The 21,048-nt window shown below is 38.4% G+C and overlaps 1 protein-coding gene across 6 annotated transcripts in view; it reads right to left on the reverse strand.

The window, feature by feature from the left end:
- The window catches only part of SHPRH (SNF2 histone linker PHD RING helicase), a 36,112-nt gene extending 17,397 nt beyond the window's left edge, over nt 1-18,715 (reverse strand). Inside the window, exons 1-14 of one of the 6 annotated variants that reach the window (XM_053382105.1) lie at nt 18,459-18,713; nt 15,601-16,256; nt 14,334-14,463; nt 12,539-12,757; nt 11,271-11,349; nt 10,456-10,606; nt 8,996-9,101; nt 7,685-7,941; nt 6,004-6,684; nt 5,146-5,397; nt 3,681-3,759; nt 2,998-3,161; nt 2,651-2,907; nt 96-217 (exon numbers count right to left, since the gene is read on the reverse strand). In XM_053382105.1, coding sequence (XP_053238080.1) covers nt 96-217; nt 2,651-2,907; nt 2,998-3,161; nt 3,681-3,759; nt 5,146-5,397; nt 6,004-6,684; nt 7,685-7,941; nt 8,996-9,101; nt 10,456-10,606; nt 11,271-11,349; nt 12,539-12,757; nt 14,334-14,463; nt 15,601-16,227 — 3,124 coding nt within the window. In that variant the 5' untranslated portion in view covers nt 16,228-16,256; nt 18,459-18,713. Of the gene's footprint in view, nt 1-95; nt 218-2,650; nt 2,908-2,997; nt 3,162-3,680; nt 3,760-5,145; nt 5,398-6,003; nt 6,685-7,684; nt 7,942-8,995; nt 9,102-10,455; nt 10,627-11,270; nt 11,353-12,538; nt 12,758-14,333; nt 14,464-15,600; nt 16,257-18,458 lie in introns of those variants that run through there. The other 5 variants (XM_053382104.1, XM_053382107.1, XM_053382106.1 and 2 more) reach the window with 5 other exon arrangements.
- Nucleotides 18,716-21,048: the final 2,333 nt, after the last annotated feature.

A 21,048-nucleotide genomic window follows, 5' to 3' on the forward strand; every position in this document is an offset into this window, starting at 1 on the left:
CCAAATAGTAAAGAACTCTCTAACACACTCTCTCTCTCTCTCTCTCTCTCTCTCTAAAAATAAAACTACACCAAACTATTATGAGCCAATTTTACCTTTAATAATATGAATACCAGCTAATCCATTCAAAGCACACACCAGTTGCCTATGGACTTCCTCACATTCTGTTCGACATTTTTTCTGTAGTGATGTTAGAAGCTCCTCCATTGTCATTGTGCTGGAACAGAGACCCAAAGCAGGCATTCAATATGCATCAGAGGTCATAAGCCCACCTTTTCAAGAATGTACTTTTTATAACAATAATAAACCGAAAGGGCTAGCAACTGGTATGATTCAAATATGATGCTGTTCTACTGCTATTATTTAATATTTTTATTAAATATATTCCATTTAATATACAGAAAAAATGATACAATCCTTGCCCTGATGCCTTGTAATCCACATTATATGCAAAAGTGTGGTGAGAGACTATAATGACTGACTTGACATGACCAAGTGACATGACCTTAGTGACACAACAAATAGTGGAATAGCACTGCTAGCCTACAGGAGAGGGGGACAAGTAACTGCAGTTGGGATTGTTTCCCTGAAGAAGGGTCTCCTCCTTTTCCCCCAGTCCATGTTGCTCAAGGTCTCATGATGACATTGGCCAAGCCAAATAATCTTCATTATTTGACACACAGCCCCAAACTCTCCACTGGACCTGCTATGCCCATGGAAAAGGGAGAAACACTTTAAAAACATTCCAGTCTGGGCTTGTTGATGGTGACAACGTTCAACTCAGCTGCTTGCTTTTTTAATAAAATTAAAATGGTGTGGACAGTACACTGCTATCTCATAATCTGATGAAAAGTGGAATGAGAAGGAACAGAAACCTGCAGAAGGCTTCCAGGGGGAAGCACCCTAACAGAGAAGCAGATAGTTCTAAGAATATAAGAGGAGCCCATCTGGACCAGAGCAAAGGCTATCTAGTCTCGCATTCTGTTCTCACCGAGCCAGCCAGATTATGAAGTCCAAAAGCAGGATATGAGCGCAACAGTACTCTCATGTTCACATTCCCCAGGCTCAATACAGGACCAGAGCGGGAGAAACAGAGAAAGTAGGCATTGTTCACTGTCAGGTTCAAATTGTAAAAATAAAAAATAAATGCTGATTTCTAAAAGACATGCTGTGAGGAAAAGGATATATATTGAACAACAGGCAAAGAAACCTGATGTCATTCTATATCTAAACCAAGAGGCTATTATGTGGATAAAAGACAACCTGGGACCCCCAGCTTCACAGAGGGCAGGATAGAAAAGCAACCGTGAACTAGCTTGCTAACCTGATAGAGACGATGGGTTCATTGTTTCTATTATTCAGAAGCTCTAGCACTGTGTCATGGACACAGAAGTAAAAGGATACCCACATGTAATTTGTTGTAAAAATGGACTATTGCTCTCAGACAAAAAGAGCTTAGAAACAGATCCTTTTTCTGCAGTCCTTTTTATGGGAGCTACTTTTTTGTTACTGTACTCCTCCTTTACTGAAGTGGCTATGTTGCTGCTACGCATGAACATTCCACTGAATATAGGTTGCTAGGACAGATAAAACCCTTCAGTTAAAATTAAAGCTGCTTTATTTCACTGACACATTTCCTGAACTTGCTGCATCAACTTAAACAGTAAAAAGTTAGTTTCAATATTCTGTTTCCAATACAAGCTAGTATTTCTAGGCTGTGATAGTATGAATAGTCAACATCAGTTGCCATACTGTTATGCTATTTCTTCTCACAGCAGAGTATAGAAACATGTAATCTGCAGAGTTGAAAAGGATTAATCAATCAGTACTATTACTTGTTGGTTGCAGATCAAAATGTGAATTTCAATTGGTGGTGTGTGCAGTGAAATATTCTTCAGCACTGTTCGATTTATGGTAAACAGAGCGAAGACCAAATAGGTCAATGGATCCCAACTACAGTTAGGCTAAACCTATCTGCATGGTTTAGATCTATTTATTTCTTTGCTCGGCTAGTTGTCTCAGAATACTATAAGTTAAAGATAATTAAAATTAAAAGATTTGATATCTTTACATTCATAGCCTTGGATCAAAAGCTGCTCTTTTGCAAGCAAAGGGCACCTCTGCTTCCTTCCTCTCTTTCCACTAATTTCCCCTTCCTACTACAACATCACTTGCACTTTATTGATGCAAGTCACAATGATTAAAAACATGGAGTGGGATCTTAGTTTTGCATATTATCTGACATTTGAACTTCAACAACTATCTTTTATGTTCCATCTGATGAGGTAACAAGACCACAGCAGGTTGCACACATGTATGTATGTCTTGCTCTGTATGCAGAATATACAGGGTATTTTCAAACGCTGTCTTATAAGTATAAATTCAACTTCACAAGTACTCTGCTATTTCTAGAGTCACTGCCTGGAATACGAAGTCCAAATGAATAACAAATGGCTTTCTGTTTCATATACCAAACTGGTGAATTTCACTCACCAACTGACTTTAGAGTAACTACAGAAAAAGCCCAACCTTTCACATTTCAATATTGTAAATCTACCCAGAAATAAGCCCCACCGACCCAGGTACACCAGTATAAGAGTCCCGTTATTATGAGAGGTCTAGAGTCACTTTAAGAATAAATGAAATTAACCTTTTCTGCAGTGGGAGGAATTCTCCACGTACAGCTTGCGGGTGACAGCAGGCCTGCCTCAAGCGCAACAAAGGGTACAGAATGGAAGCAACTGTCCTCCGATCCAAGCTGCTAAGTTTGAGGGACCAATCAGAAATCTTCCTGAGTTTTGCCAGAGCATCCTGGCAGCAGACCTCATGTTGGCGATGATAAAAGTGTCTCTCCACAGGAGAAAAATAGAGCCAGTGTGTATCTTCTGTCTGAGCAGGGATCTGAATCTAATAATAAAATGAAACGACAAATGAGTAACTCAAGTATTGGGTGAAAAATGTCGTCTATGAACATATTCTTAGAACTTGTGTGTTTACTTGGTCAATCACGTCCTTCTTTGCTGACCTCCACATTATCTTGGCTATGAAGTTGTAGAGAGGCTGTGTGTTTTTCCTGCAGTATGGTCGATACAGAAGCTGATCCCACCAGTATTTGACCCAGTAAGGATCAGCTCCAAGGAACAGTACTAATCCATATAAATCTATGACAAAGGAACAGCACATTTTACTGCAAGCAAGAATTTTTTTTAAAAAAGCTTATACACAATGCAACTTAGCTAAGCCTGACAAGTAAAAATTCTTCATGCTTGCTTTCTTTGGGGAGGAGAGATGGAACTTGGGTGCTGCGTATACAACCAAATCTTTGTGAAAGCTTAAAATAAGCAGTACATCCCCTTATAAGTATCACACAGAGTCCACCAGCAATTTCAAAGCACTGACATTTTTCAAAATCTGGGCTTCAATCACAAATGTAAATTTTATATGGAAGTTCATGGAAGGATAGTTTCCAGTTTCCTCCTAATTCTTAGGAGGCGTTCCTGAACAAGGATTACTGCATGGTGGCAATGATAGAGGGTAGAAAACTTTCCAGTGCTTAAAAAAATATTTTTGTTGTTGCCGTTTCTTAAGTTTATTACTAAAAACGAATAGATGCCAATTGTAAATGCAATTATTAGATGCTCATAATCCAGTGTTGACAGAAGATTAGCTATACTATTCACCTTCCAATCCTCGTTGCACTGGTGTGCCACTGACACACCAGCGATTGATTCCACTCAAACGGAGAGCCATTTCTGCAGCCTAATAAAATATTATAGAAAATATAATTAAAGCCCATGACTACTAGGAACAACCTCATGCTTAGCCCAAAAATATTAAGCAATACTAAGGGTCCACCTGCCACCACGCTTTCTAAATGTTCTTCCTACATGACTTGAATGGCAAGGATGAATACCACAATGGTAAGTGAAGACTAACTGCTTTAGGAAACTGACGAGATGGTAGTTCCCCACCTTTCTATTTCATCCCCCTGTAGAGACCAACCAGTAGAAAGAGTCCTAGTGAAAAATGCTCAGCTGGAATATCCCAACAACCTGCACTGTCCACACTGCTATGGCTCAGTTTTGTGAACAGGGAAGAGGTGAAAAAGGCTGAACATTTGAGCAATGTAAACTGAAGTATTGAGACAGCATTCCATTTCTATTTTCCAACTCAGGTGAGTTCCTGGCCTGCCATCATTACTGCATCTTGCCATCAGAACAAAGCCCCTTATATTCACAGACACGGTGTGACTACTTTTCCATAGCTTCTCGTTTCTTCAAACTGGAATACTTTTACACATTGTTCCAATTTCCTACACTCCATATCACTGCAATTCAGCCTCCCCTTCCTTTCTTCAGCAAGCCTGCTTCTGGAACCCATTCCCCTCATTCCCACTGTCGTCTGGGTTCTTTCCTTCACTCTGCTTTACAGATGTCTATTCATTTGTACACACGGTGGTCCTCAGTAAAACTGAACAGCTACCTGATCTGAATGAGGATACACCCATTGTGGGTGTGTTCCAACATCTCTCTCTCTCTCATTCCGATCCATACACAACACCCACCCACAAAGAGAGAGAGAGAGAGAGAGAGAGAGAGAGAGAGAATGAATGAGAATATCACATTGTTACTGTTCAAAGGATTAGCTGTTCAAATATGCAATGTCATCCACCAAGAAATTCCTTTACTGGAGGTGAGCAGGTACTCACAGCAGTACCGCTTTGCAAATAGCTGAAATGGTCCTGCTTAATATTTCTTAATGTCAATAAAGACCGTTTTACAGCTTCTAAACCCAAGGGCAGACCCTCTGCCTGTTTAGATAGGCACTGAAACAGACTAACATCTTGCTTTCAACTATCAAGCAGTGTAATATACATGATGACCTAGTTCTTTAAACTGTCAGAATACATTGTGTTAAGAGATTAAATAATAAAAAAGTACTAAGCTTCATAGCAAGTCAAACCTCTGGCAGATAAAACATTTAGTAACACCTCCAAGGGAAACTATATTAGTCACTTCAGAAGAATAAATGTCAAGGTCAAATTTATATGCCCGCGTGTTAAAAGGGTATACAAGTAGGCTTTTTCATTTGCTTTTATGCTGTACATGTTCAACAGGGTCATACCCAAGCAATGTTCATTCTCACCTTTGCAGTGGTGCATTCTACCATCTGTGCTTCATCCAGGCAAATTCTCCACCACTCCACAGCTACCAAGGGACTTGGGATAGCCATATAACGCTTCTGGTTCCTGAAACGGCGTCCATCTTCACTATTACTGTGAGGAATGTCCACATAGTTCAGTTCACTACGAAGGACATCATATGTGGTGATCACTACTTCCTGCTCTGCCAAGATGTGAGGCTGCAAGAAACCATGCTTCTTCACTCCTTGATAAACCTGCATAAATTTGGGCACAATGTACATGAGAGAAAGCATGGACAATTAAATTGAGGGAGGGGGAGAGACACACAACACTGAGAAGCTGAAAATTTCCTGCCTTGCAAGAGGATTTTAACACTATGATGACAGCTTTATACACAGTTAAGCATGCTGTAATTAAAAAAATGTAGGTTCTCTATAACTTGGCTCTCAAGTTTCATGACAGAAATGACTGCTAAATCAAGAACTGACTACTTTAGAAACAAAGATTTACAAGAAATAATCTTTTTCAGAAGATAAGAAGAAGCTCTGTGACAAAAGGAGAAGTATTTGCATGAACAATTTTGTTGGATACAGCCCTTGATTTACATTGGCATTTTTTTCCTTGTTGATTTTAAATCACTGATTTAAATTGTCTTAATATAAATCAATCTATCCTGCAAAAAAAATCTTAAGGATTACTACCAATATCAAAATGTACTGAAATGCTGGACATTTATTTTAACAACTACCCAGGAGTGAAAATACTTTCATTCTACTCACTTAATAACTGCATTTGCTACGCTCTGACTCAACATAGTATACTTCCCCTATTGGTTGCTGTGAAACAACACTTTTTCTTACCAACACTCGAAGAGAAGATGATCTCACGTGCCTGTTAATCTCATCAACCCACTGGTGACAGATAGAACTTGGAGAGATTATCAGAGTAGCTCCTGTTGGAACTGGTTTCATTGCTACAAGGCAATGGGGACAGTAAAAGGGCTTGATCTTTAGATTTTCTTCTTTGTAGTTCACACACTCAGCATGCTGCCACAGGTGGCAGTTCAGGCACTGCACACGGGCCTTATAGTCAACCAAGCCAAGCTCACCGCATATGCATTCAAAGCGATAATCAGAGGTATTGAATGGAAAAATAGAACCAGGATGTGCTACAAAAATGCTAGTGTGTTCTTGAGAGGCTGGAGACTGGCCTTCTGAGTTGTCTTGCTGCTCTTCAGCTTCATCATCTTTTTTAGAAATGTCAGTAGAATACGTTTTGTTTTTTGAAATAGGCCTATTTTCTTGCAAGTCAGAAGTTCTATGCAGAGAATCTTCTTGCACTATCCAGCCCTTAGGATCCATTTCTGATTTTGTATTATCTTTGCTTCTTGTACAGTAATCATGCTCTTCTGCTGTGATGTCTACTGCCTGAGATAGTTTAAGACCATTTGGATAGCACATGCCCTCATCTCCCAGTTCTTTGGTTTCATTCTTATTTTCTGGTGAATTTTTCTTCTGAACCCTAGCTGAAGTTTTTATTTTCTAAAACAAACAAATAAAATAAAATAAATTTATTTTGCTTTTTCAGCTTCATAAAAACACTCTGGATTAAATCAAACACTTAATTAGGAGGCACAAGGGAAGGGGAGCTGGAAAAGTCCCAATGTGCATGCTGCATTCTGTGCATGTTTGGAACAAAATACACTTTCAGGATACTGAGTAGACTTTTACAAGCCTTTTTAAAGGGAGTTCCAAACAAAGAAACACACACACACTCTTACTAGGAGTTGCCACCCCTGCTCTGTTCACCAACCCCTTTGCCCTTCCCACACACCTAACCAACCCCACTGCCCTTTTATATCTCAACCCTTACCTGCCCAACTACTGTGTGAAGGGCTTTCCCCATTAAACTCTGCTACAGCATCCCACCCCTTCCAATAAACAGCTCACTGATAGGTTGCCTATCAGTGGCCATGCAAATTGCAGAGTGTTGACATCTTACATTTTAATGCATATAGGAATATATATATAAATATGTGTGCGTTATACATTTTCAGTTCTTTTTGTCCTCTAATTTAGCACTGCAGTTTAACACTGAGAAACTACACCCCAAACTACAATGCAACATATCTGTAATTCATTAAACAGTGTAATAGCATTACACCCAAGAGATCTACTGCACATTATAAGTACATTCATCCTCATTATCAGCCATTGGGGTTCATACCCAGTTCTCCCTGGCCTAAATTACATGCAATTATTTCAACCCATTAAAATGTTCAGGGATTGATATGAAGATATCTCACAACAACTTTTGAGACTACTGTCATTAAAGCAGATGGCGGAAAATATCCAATGGCAAATCCAGATAAGATTTCCTACACAGCGATTACCCCCTGAATTCTATCAACTCTTGTTCAAACTGACTTAGCTGATCTGTTCTCATTTGCTCCCATTCCCAAAACTACTATAATGGACATGTATCAAAACACTTAAACAGAAATTATTCCCTCCATGGATTAAAAAAAAACTCCCAGGTTACCTCTTTTTTGAATTTATTACAAAATTTCTGTTCCTTGTAGTTTCTGCCCAGCTTGAAAGAACCAGCAAGACCATGACCTTTGACCTGTTCCACTACCTTCTCTGCAATTAATTTTTCCAGAGTCCTTTTAAGAATGCGACGGTTTCTGTGTGTGTCGTACTTGTATATGGCATGGACATACTTAAAAATTGCCACAATAGATGCTCCCTTCTTCACATTCATTTCTTTTATAGCTGTTAAGAGCATCACTCGCAAACCTATTGTGAAGGCATAAATATCTACGATTAGGAGTTGTGCAAAAAGAGGTCACAAAATAATGTTAAGATTTTAACAGTATTTATGTATTTATTTAGGAATCACTTTCTATAAAAATATCTCAAAGTGATGGACAATTTCAAATCCAATACAATACTAATGCAGCACTGACTATTATTTTTTTATTGATGTAACATTAATTTTCATCTATAATCAATTCTGCAAAACTAGTTATTAGGAAAAGTTAACAAAATCAAAGGAACCTATTGCAGTATTTAAAATAATTTTTTGGGGGAAACCCTTAAACATAATTATTCAATTGCATGCAATCAATTTAGGACCTGATGTGAAAAGCATCATTATCATATACTAAAAACTCAATAAATAAAGATAAATTTGGGGGGCTTGGTAGTAAATGCTTTATTCATTACATATATGCTACAAATGATTTTCATGTTAAAAGATTTTTATTTTTTTTGAAAGTCCACAACCCATTTTTCCTTCGATCTCATGCGAGCCTCAACAACTACTCAACAGTGTTCCCTAATGTATGCTTGAGACATCTGAATGAGCCCCCCTACTGATATGGGAACCATGTCTGCATCTGTGTATCAAAGTAAAATGTAACACGTGCAATGCTAATACATGGACTTTGGCTCTTCTGTAATATACAGAAATCTGAAATATGTCCTGCAGTACTGATCTGTCAGTTATTTTATATTATATTATCAATCTCTGCAATCATTTTTATGCAGAATATAAATGTAGCTGCAAATATGTTGCACCAAATTGGTACAAAGAATAGTAGGAAACAAAGGCAGAATGTATATACACATAGTGTATAATGGCAAATAAATGTTGGCCTGGCTGTGCTGTAAGGCTTTTAAATATTTTGTTTTCAACGAAGTTCTACCACTCTTTGCCCACAAATTCAAAGTAGTCTAGTTAGATGTTTCTGCAGGAAGGAGCCTTTAGACCCAGTACCAACTCTACTGTGAATGGTACATATTTCTTATTATTGCTTCTGGCAAATTAAACCTACTGAAGAACACTTACTAGGATAGTGCACTTTTTCCTTCAATTTAAGTTCCATTTTCTTTATGCTTTTCTTTTTGCTTCCTTCACTAGGTTGAGGCGGAACAAAGAAGTTTACCAAAAAACCCTAAGAGATAATTTTAACAATATCAGATTTATGTTCAGCTACCATGCTGACCTGCTTCACAAAATTAACATTTGCATCACTGAGTCTGACGAACAATTAATGTATCTTAAACAAGCATGCCAAGAATATTTGAATATTAACTACTGACTCCCCGGTTTTGAAAACACATAGAAAAACTAAGGCTGGGGATGTAATGCTTGCTGTAACAATGCAATGGCAAACAGTAACAATTCACTAAAAAGATGGTTAAGATTGGTGATATCAAACAGATATCCCAGCTGAAGTGAAAAACTAATATTTAAAGGTATTTAAAAATTTGGTGGTATGCAGGAGGAGAGAAGAGGGCAAATTCCACCAGATAAGCAGAAGTCTTTGTACAAAAGGAACGACAGCATGGGACAAAATGAGAGTTTGATAATGACCAACATAAAATAGTAAAAGAAAAAGTTAATAATAAATTGACTGGGCACAGAGAAAATATTAATTTGCTATTACCAGATTGGCCCTAGTATATAGAATATGAGCTACAGCAATGCACAGGTATGAGGCAAGGTCTTCAAAACATAGAAAAAAACACATAAGATTGTACATTGACCTGGAATTTGTTCTAGTAATTTACAAATAAAGATCATCTCTCAATAAGCTTAGCCTAGTGAATGCTGTATATTCCTGGGAGAAGTGCATAAATTTTGTCAACAAAAACAATTTTCCTGACTTTCATGAACCCTCTTCTGTGAAACTTGGTGCTTCTGGTATCTTCTAAAATTGTCTAATACTAAATTTATTATGATCAACCAGATTATGTAGGTTGTATATCAATTTGTTCAATTCAGGAGGTTCAATTCTGGACCAATTTGGCATTTGGTTCTAGATGGTAACCTGTAATCTATTGTATAATAGTAAGAACTTCAGTCGAAAAAAATCAGGCATGTCGAAAAATAAGCATACAATCTGGTCCAACATAAATCCGAGACTGAGTGGTAAATTCTTGCTCAAATTATACAAAGATTTTAAAGTTGTATTTATTAATACTGAAGATAAACTGTTAAGCAACCAGTCCCATGTTTGTTTTTGTATAGATATGCTTAAACTCCTTAGAACTCCCCCCCATTTTTAATAAAATGGGATTTGATTATGGATGGACATGAAACTAAAGACTTGCGGAAATGAAAAAAATGAATAATTTATTACGAACATAAACATAAAAGAGCAGTTCTAATAAACCCCTAGCTCAATGTTCTGCTACCAAGAATGGTCTCTTCTCCCCTTACCACCTACCCTGGCAAGGACCAAAATCACTTCTCGAGTATTGGAACCATTTGCTTCATTCCCACACCTACTACAAATTTCTCACCTCAGGTAACATCAGAGCATCCTGTTTAACATCCTTTCGAGTGTGTGTCAGGATAAGGGACAATACTTCTACTGTTTTTCCAAGGCCCATCTCATCTGCCAATATTCCTCCAGGCCACTGAGGCCCAGCAACTGGGCATTCACGAATAATGCTGAAGACCAAAGATTCATCCTAGTTAAGAACATGTTATGTGTATGTATAATTTCTGATCACAAATTTAACAGAAGTAAATGACTACATTGGCATTTTCTGAAGTGGGTAACATTCTAGAAGTACGTGCATTTGGAGAAGGATCGTGGACAACCCAATCTCTAATATTTAATATATACACATAACAAAATCCATCATAAGAGTTGCTTTAATCCTATAGTACCTACACATTTTTTTAAGAACAGAAAGGAAACGATATATATTTCATTATCAATCAAGCACAGAATTAAATAAAACTGCTCATTTGCAAAACGAAGCAGGATCCAATATGTTTTCAAATTGGATGGGGAACCATGTATTGAGATTTCTGTGTTGCAGGGGGTTGGTCTACATGACCCTCAGGGTCCCTTTCAAGTTACAATTCTATGGGTCTATGAAATCACACTAACAGTTTTAATTCCTTTCCCAATCTCTGTCATATTTTCCTTTCTCATCTTCAGAAGTATTCAAAAGATATTTATATAATTTCTTATTGTTTAAACCTAGGAAATAGTCACATTAAGGCATTTTCATAAAACAAGAGCTGGAGTGATATTTATAGCATTAAACACAATTACTTAAATTGTATGCACTTTGGCTGTAATAATAAGACCAATAATCCTTACCAGCCAGTAAAAGGATTATAGTACAGTTTTAGTCCATCTAAAGTAATAAACTCTCTCCATAAGAAGTGGAGTGCATTTTCTACTGAGAGAAAGAAGAAAACAATGAGATTCATACAAATGCTACTCATATGATTTAAATTTATTTTGACTGCTTCTTCGGTTATCTTCAAAGTTGAAAGTACAGAAACTGAAGCTCCGAGGAATCTTATTTGATCATTCCACAATCCCTCGAGCCCTATGTTCTGTTACAGACCAATGCCCCTTCAGCTTCTATAAGATTAAATGAACCCAGTACAAATAAGTTACAAGACCCTTAAATGACCAGATTGTAAATCTAGATAACACCACCTCTTAGTACTTTATAGTGTTTTACGTACACAAATCCTTACAGTAATCCCATAAAGTAAACCAGCATTATTAAGCCCAGTTTTACAGATCAAGAAGCTTGAAAGACAACTTGTCCAAGTACAGGCCTAAGACCAACTAGTGGGTTTATGATCATGATTAGATATGAACCAGAGACTTTCTGACCCACAGCTTACTCTCTTAGCTAGTGTGCTATGGTAGGTCTATTTTATTCCTTCTCAAGATAATCGTGTAAATTAAATAGGAACTATGAATCACAGGTAATCTACAGAAACTAATTCTCAGAGCTCATAAGGTTTCCAGCATTTAAGCCATCCCCAGATCCCAGTTGCCCTAAATGGAAATTTACATGGAGTACCTACTATATTCCAGACAGAATAATCTAAGATTCAGGTTACATACATTTCCTGCCTACAGCATCAAGGAAATAAGCAATAACTAGGAAGGAAATTGCCAAAAATATAAATATGGGAGAGGGGGAATGAAATTTCCCTAAAGGGGGTTCTATTCATAATTAGCCACTTCTGAACCAAGTGATGCATATTAATGCCACACCTGCTATGTTAGAAACACAAACAACCCTTATGTTGTGTATAAACTAAGTGCTGATGTATGCAATATGAACATGTATCAGATCAGCAATTCAGGATGCACAATGGGTTGTATTCATTGGCAACTTTGCCTTAGCAGAAAGCAGTTCTATTCACACAAGCAGGGCATCAAATTTTTGCTACTTGAGGTGGGGGAATCATGTGCGACTTTCTTATAATTAATACATTATCATGAATTTCTATCAGTATCAACGTAATCAAGATATATATTTATGTTGCCTTTTTCTAGATACTTGCCATTGGTTGGTACATCAAGATATATATTTATGTTGCCTTTTTCTAGATACTTGCCATTGGTTGGTACATTTTTGAAGTTCTCACGTTGCAGCATCCAGTTTACAGCCTCAGTTTGGTATGGCCTCAATACAGGAATCAGTGCAGTGTGCTGTACGTTCTCCTTCAAAAACTGAATTTCTTTTTGGTGTGTATGCCTCACATAGTCATAAAGCTCTTCAATATTTTGCCGCTCTATATCTCTATCGGATTCCTCCTCATCTTCCTCCAGAATATCTAAAAGAACCGTATGCCACTGATTCAATCAGTAATGTTTGCAATACCTTAAACGTACTGCAATGAAGTAACAAAACAAATGGGTAAAAATAGTATCCCTGTACTAAGAAATATTAATCCAGTACCATGTTGTTGCCAATCTTAGGTACAATACCAAATAGTTCTTGGAGGGGAAGAAGAGAACTTGGGTCTCTTTTAAGATCAAAAACATGACCAATAAATAATACTAGGAACTGGCTAGAATACAATTTTTAAAGTACTGAGTTTGTTTTAAGAAATTATAATTTATTTCCATTATTTAAAAAGCTTACAGTACCAACATCAGTTCGCTATTTTTAAAAGCAAAATCTTGATTTCATTCACAACATTTTCCTTGTACTTGGTGAACAGTGAAGGTGATAATATTATAATTAATGTGTTGATTAAATTTGCTACTGATGAACAAATCCTCTTGCAGCAGCTGTGATGCAGAAAACCAGATGCGATCCTTTAATAGCCAACCACTTCCCACCCTCACTATATGAAGTAAGAAAAATAAGTGGAGTGACTATGAACAGGGATAGGGTTGAGCAGAAGGAAGAGGAACATGTAAGGGCTTGAGCAAATGACGAAGGGAGAGAATGAAGAATCAAAAGACATTTAAAAATGCAAGGCCAAGTTATTTTTCTTCCACTCTCCTCTGCCATTTTGTGTGGGTCTCCACTGGTAATAATGTGCAACTTATGCATTGATTCACTATACTCAATCATCACTTTTTTTCAACTTTACAAGCGAATTGTGACTATTTTACACATTATGTACACTTTACACATTATGAGCCAAGAATACATATATTTAACTAAAGATAGACATCTAAAAATGCACAAAACAGAGTTGTCGGTTTCATTTACTCAGCACAATTTCACCAATTTCAAAAGAAATCATGCCAATTTACATGACACATCTCTAGCAATATTGTGCAACCATTGACCATTTGGGTAAAGTAGTTCGGACTGATGTTCTCTACAGAGTCTGGAGGTCAAAACATTATCTTTCTAATAAAGTTATTGCTTATTTGCATATGAATAAATATTATTAGCATAGATTTGACTAACATAGCACAGGTATTGCCTAGAGTCCTAGACCAACAATTGAATGATAGTGCAAGACATATAGGGATATATTTCTACATGATTCTGAATCATACATATTCTGCTCTTTATATAAAGGCACACCCAACTCTAGGCCACGTTTCCATATACCTTTATGTCATTTGGCAGGCATTTCATTTCTTTATTATCTCCAGAAACCTCACCCCTGAGCTGAATGAAGTATGTCCTGTTACTTTGCTGTACCAGAGAATGTTCTATGTATGTGTGCAGTTTACGCAAGTTAAAAGTATCAAAAGTCAAATAATTTATGCTCTGCTTCCCACACATTAAGAGAAGCTAAAACCTTCTTTACTCCAGAAACAGTATTTAGAAGATAAATTAAGGTCACCTAAATGTAACACCAAGATAAGAACATTTCCTCCAAAACTCATATATATGTTTTAATGGTATAACTAATATGTGTCAATATTATCAAATGAGATTACCTGGAATTATGAAGTGGTAGAATTTTTCCATCAGTTTTTGAATAAGTTGATTAGCTTTTTTTATTCTGCCACCACCATCACTAAGGAATTCTAGCTTGCTTAAGCCAACTTCAAGAAGATACATTCCAACCTGTGAATGTAATTTTTAGATGAATTTTGGAACGTGCAAGAAAAGGAGAAAAAATGTGAGAAAAAGATCATAAGCTTATTGGTGACTAAACTGGAATTCTAAACTTGCTTACCCATGAGCAACCCCCCCCCACTGAATTTAATAGGACTTACTTCCAAGTAAACAGGGCTAGAATTGCAGAGTTCATAGGTGACCACTTTGGCAACTTGTGGCTGAAGGACCAAATGATATGTTTGTGGGAGATCCATTATTAGATTTTCCATTATAATTATTTTCCCATAAGCACAGCCATGGATCAAAGCAACAATACCCAAGGAAAAACAGTCTACCCAATCCCCAGATGCCTTATTTTATTTTTTGCTTGCTTGCATTTATGTCCCACCTTTCCTCCAAGAAGCTCAGTGGTTCTCCATCTCTCCATTTTATCCTTATAACATCCCTGTGAAGTAGGCTAGGCTGAGAGACATTGACTGGCCCAAGGTCCCCTAGTGAGCTTCATGGCTAGAACCCTGGTCTCTCAGCTCTTAGTCAAAAACTGTAACCAATAAATCCTTCAGCCAACTGCTGTTTGAATTATGCCCAAAATCTAGATAGCAGACAGTGCAAATAAGTGACATTTAGAACTCTGAAAATAATCCTACTTCCCTAATAACATAAACCTTCAGGTGTGAAATGCCAATGCTCTCTGTGGGAGCCCAAAGTCCATCAGTTGTAAGCCTTTGTCAAGCATAAATTGGGGGTTCTACATGTAATCCTGATTATAATGTAAACTACAGCTTCCTGGATACTAGGATATGCTAAACTAAATCTTACCAAAAAAACTACCTATAATGTTCATGTTGCAGGCAAGCATTTGGCTTACTTTTAATATTCATTGGACCAATCTTACATTGCAATCCTACACATATTTAGGATTATGTGCATAATGAACTCAATGGAATTTAATTCTGAATAAAGATACATGACAATATTGTTAATGTAAATAGAGACAATTCTCTGAAAATCAAACAGAAAGGGTACTGTTTGAATCATATTATGGTGCTGCCAGATGTTCATGTAATATGTTAATTCCAAGTACAAAATAAATGGCTTATTCTTAGCAGTTAGGAAGTCTTATTAATTACGTAAATCAAGTACCTTTAAGCACTGGCCATCTCCGGATCTTTGACAAAGTACAATTACTCTCTTCTTTTGCAGCCACATCAAGTCTTCTAACATTTCATTATTTAAAGATGATTCAACTAACACGTCTTCTTGGTAAGTGTTCTGTAATGATTCTTCCCTCTCATCGTTCTTTACATGAATACAGATTCGCAAATGATCACTAGGTTCTGCTCTCATCAATGTAAAACTCTTTTTATGGACATTCTCACTTAGTTGTTGACCAGGAAGAGGTTGCAGAATGAACTCTCCAAGTAAGGTTTTCCAGTTAGAATCAGAAATATAAGGAAATATCACAATATTTAGCTGTATGGATATAGAAGTCAAGAGATGGCAGGAATCTTCTGCTTCATCCAAAATGGTTGAAATGCTCAATGATTTTAGGTTGTTTACTTTGAGCGTCGAAACTTCATCAGTGCTATCATCATTTATAACAACATGTGTTGTAAAAGATGAGCTTGTACCTGCAAGGGGTTGGTCTTCATCCACTGCGTCCAAATCTATCACTTCATTTTTACAGTCATCATGCATATTCCAGCAGAGCTGCTTCTTTTTCTCATCATTCATCCTCGATGGAGGAGCACGCTTTCGACGGCCACTCATTTTTATGTTTCACTAGCAGTGTTTAATCTCTGTAATACAGATTGACATCCATTTACATTTCTGCATGGATTAGTATACTTTGGTTTATTAACAATAAAGGCCCGATCCAAATGTATAGGTAAGAATCCATAGTTTATTGAACAGAGAATGAGTGCTGTGTCCCATCTCCTCTCTCTCTCTCTCTCTCTCTCTCTCTCTCTCTCTCTCCCACCCACGAAAAAATATTCTGGGGTTTGATCAGAAACTGTGGTTTAATCTCTAACTGCAAATGGTTTCAAGGCAGGAATGATAAATAGTAGCATGTGAAGGAGCCACAACACTTGTCAAAATTATATCTAAAATGTAAGTCCTGAGTAAAAAGTAAATATATCTTAATCAGTTTATGCTTACAACAACAATATTTTCACAAGTTAAATATTCTTCCCTCCAAATTTGTTTTCTAATTCTAAATATAATTCAAAACATTACTATCTCTAAAGGGTGAATTCACCAGTGGATCTGTACCCTTCATCTCGAAATATAAGACTAGTTAATTATGAAATGGTGTTATTTAAAAATAGGCATGCGATTACAAATGGATGGAGACCATGCACCCAAGATATAGTCTAAATCCCAAGAGGTACTCATTTATGGTTCCTCATCATCGTGGAAAAAAGTGACAAGTGGTTCTGTTCTGGGCCCGTTGTTGTTCAACATCTTTATAGGATGAAGGAATTGAGGGGATGCTCATCAAATTTGCAGATGACATCAAACTGGGAGGGGTAGCTAATGTCGCAGAATCAAAATTCAAAATGACTTTAACAGATTGGAGAACTGGGCACAAGCTAACAAAATGAATTTCAATAGGACATGGGGCACCTGGCTTACTAGCAGTGCATGAGCAAAGGATCTTACTCAGACCATACTTGAAATACTGTGTCCAATTCTGGGCACTATAATTTAAGATGGATGTTGACAAGCTGGAACATGTGCAGAGGGGGGCACCCAAGATGATCAAGGGTCTGGAAACTAAACCTTATGAGGAGCACTTGAAGGACCTAGGTATATTTAGCCTGTAAAAAAGGAGACAGAGGATATATGATAGTTATCTTCAAATATCTTAAGGGGTGTCACATGGTGGAGGAAGCATGCTTGTTTTCTCCTGCTCTGGAGGGTAGGACTTGAACCAATGGCTTCAGGTTACAAGAAAGGAGATTCCAAATAAACATTCGGAAAAGCTTTCTGACAGTAAGAGCTGTTCAGCAGTAGAGAGATGGTGGACTCTCCTTCCTTGGAGGTTTTTAAACAGAGGTTGGACGGCCATCTGTCATGGATGCTTTAGCTGAGATTCCTGCACTGCAAGGGGTTGGACTAGATGACCCTTGGGATCCCTTCCAACTCTAAGATTCTATGAACATGAGAGACTTGCTTTAATCACCAAGTTAATATGACAACAAGGACACATGAATACCTGCTGATTAACAACTTAAAAAACCACAACCCTGTTCCTCAGAAAGCTTATATCTGGGCATTCATTCAGAATTTGCCTTATGCCACCTTATACGACAACACACCCTCATTGCCTTAAAGCTAAAATATTTGGACAGATGAGGGATGGAGGCAGAGATGAGGGATGCAGGCAGTATTTTTAACTCTTCGTGAAAGGACTATTAATGTTGGTAGCACTACATGACATTTTGTCTCAAGGAGGAAATCAGCCACACAATCAAACTTATTCCAAAGGGGTAGTTGTGTTACTCTCTTGGAGCAAAACACACCAAAAGCCTTATGGCATCTTAAAAGATTAACAAATTAATTACAGCATAAACATTTATAGACCACCATAATAAATTTGACGGTCTTTAAGGTGCCACAAGACTCTTTGTTGCATATACTATCAACCATATTTGCACTTAATAAATGAAAGCCATGATTAATACATGTACATCAAACAAAGAAGCTATGCCACAGATACAAACTAAACTTGATACATATTTATTTGCATTAAGAACTCTGGGACCCATCTGTTACTCAGGTCATTTAATCTACATCAGGGGCGCCGGTAACAACGCCCCCCTATTAAGGCCTATTGCAAGGCCTATTGCAAGTCATAGACCAACGAAGTAGCTGTCTCTCCCTCTATATATAAAACTATAAACACACACATGTGTGTGTAAGTGTGTAAGCGACAGGTGGGGGCGAAGCCACAAACTGCAACCTCCCACCCGCTGCTTCTTCTCAGCCTGACGCACCTGAGAGAGTTGGAATCAGCTCCTTGGGGCTCCTCCCCGGCTTCCCCTTCTGGGCCCGGCGGCGGCGGCGAGGCTGGAAGAAGAAACGAGCTCCTGAGCAGCTCCAAGGAGCGCAGCGACCATCCTTGAACCAGGAAGAGGAAGACGAAGCGAAGGGAGGGTTGGGGGAGGGGAAAGCCAAACAACAACAAGAAGATTCTCCCCTCAAAGTTCACCCGCCGGACGGAGGAAGGAGGCGGAAGCCGAGAGTGACGCGAAGGCCCCGCCCACTGCCCCTCTCGCGCTAGCACGCGCCTGCCCCCCCCCCCCCACAACGGCAGGGAACCGCTGGCGAATGTGCGCGTGCGCGGTGCATTCTTTTTTCTAAGCCGTGTTTCTGCGGGGAGGACAAACCGAGACGTTTGCGGAACAGCTGCTGTAGGACCTGGTACACACAGATTAGGTTGCAGTGATGGGTTTAACCAGGATTATTTTGGTTGGTCTTGAGGTTCTGCGAAGGTCTTGAGCCTTATTTTAAAATTATTATTTTTACAAAAACCCAACCCCTGTCTTTTCGACTTAAGTTAGATGCAACTTTTTAAAGATCTTGTAGTGCGGCGAGCACTTTGGAACTCCTTGCCTATTGAAACCAGGCAGGTGCCTTCACTGTACTCTTTTCGGCACCTGCTGCTAAAGACATTTTTGTTTAGGCGAGCCTACCCATGCATTGTGTGCTTTTATATTATTAGTGCTTTTAATTGTCTTAATTGTTCTTACCAATAATGTTTTTTTTTATTTGTTTTGGGAAATGTTTAGGATTTTTTTTAAAACAACAACAGCAGCAGCAATGAATCTATATAGAAATTTTATGAAACATATAAATAAAATTGGGGTTCCACAGCAAAATGGATCCAACAAGCCAGAAGTTTGCCCACCTTGGTTCATAAGAGGAAGAGAAAGCAGGTCAGCTGGCAGAAATAGCTCTTCCTTTTGCCTGTTTCTGGCTCCCTGCTGCTGAGCCAAATCCCTGCTGCTGCACCACCCAAAGAGAAAGACCGAGCAAACAAAGGGAAGCAGCAGAAACCATCCCTGGCTGAGCGATCCTAAGGAGGCAATGGCTGCTGCTGCCCTGAACCTAGAAAGGAGGTGGGTAGAAGGCTGAGGACGGCAGGGAAGCATGCAGGCAGGCTCCTGCCTCTTCTCTCTTGCCCACCCTTGCTGGTGCCCACCTGTCAGTCATGTGGTATCATCACAACAAGCTGAATAATGTTTTTGCAGAACTGAAACTGCAGTGGAATGGAAGCAGTGCCGCATGCACTGGATACAGAGCAAAATGGAAGATGATGGATTATCACAAGTAGACGCACATCCAGCAACAGATCTAGGAGAAGTTCCAATAGTAAATTGGTCTGTGCAAATGCAACCTTGGTAGAACATCAAGGGAACATTGCAGGAATATTACGGTGGGGTTGCAGGTGGACATGATGTCACAAGTACTATGACCACCTTGCTGCATTCAGTAAGTTTCACTAGTTAGGAACATAGCCTTATACTGAGTCAAACCATTGGTCCATCTCGCTCAGTATTGTCTGCCTCATCCTTGGCCATTGGCCATGCTGGCTGGGGCTGATGGAGTCCAACAATATCCGAAGGGCCAGATGTTAACCCCCTCTGATCTGCACTTAGTGGCAGTAACTGTCCAAAGGTTCAGACAGGGAATATTCCCAGTTTTACTTGGAAATGGTAGGGAATCTTGGGTTTCTGCCATACAAACCAGAAGCTCTGTTGCTAAGCTACAACCCTTTCTGCAGTTACTGAATAGGAACCATTAATTTTACAAGTTGAATTCAACTTTTAACAATTTCTTTTTTAAAACAACAACACCTTAATGAAAGATTAGAAGACAAATACAGCTAGTTAATGTTGACACTACATAACTGCAGTGACCCAACACACTCGGTCCCCCCCCCCAAGAAGGCGTTTAATAACATCTACCTGTCTGCTTCAGTAGAACAGCTTTGACACCTTTCAAGGCTCACAGGGATATGGCGATAATTATTTAATTAAAGTGTGCAAAAGCTTGTGAAGATTTGCCGACAAGAACATAGCCCAGCATAAATGAGATGTTTTACTACAGCAGACTATAAAACTATTCAAGCATAAAGTTGCTGTACTTAAGTTTCAGATCAGTGAAGAGATCAACTTTATATAACCCAGTGGGGAAATTACCTCCAGAGGATTTTACACCTTCATTTCCTTCCTCCAGTTTAATTGTTTATGTTGTATACTAACACGCCAGACATCACAGAGGATTTCCGGCAATGTTCATAATGTTCTTTTACACTAAGTAATGATCCTGTATGGCTGGTCTGAGAGTGAAAGATCCAGATTATTTGGGGCAATGTTACTTAGTGGGACACTTAAGGCTTTTCAAGATGACCCTAAAGGTGGGCGTATTGCTGTGATAACACAGAGTAATATACACTGATGGAGCTAAACTTGGTAGGGTGGTAGGGCATGTCTGCTTTGTGGCTTTTCAGTGCCCATCTCATTATATATAAATATTTCAAAGTATATAGGGGTGAGGAACCTGTCACCATCCAGATGTTAT

Source organism: Podarcis raffonei, chromosome 3 (assembly GCF_027172205.1).
Source record: "Podarcis raffonei isolate rPodRaf1 chromosome 3, rPodRaf1.pri, whole genome shotgun sequence".
Lineage (NCBI taxonomy): Eukaryota > Metazoa > Chordata > Lepidosauria > Squamata > Lacertidae > Podarcis > Podarcis raffonei.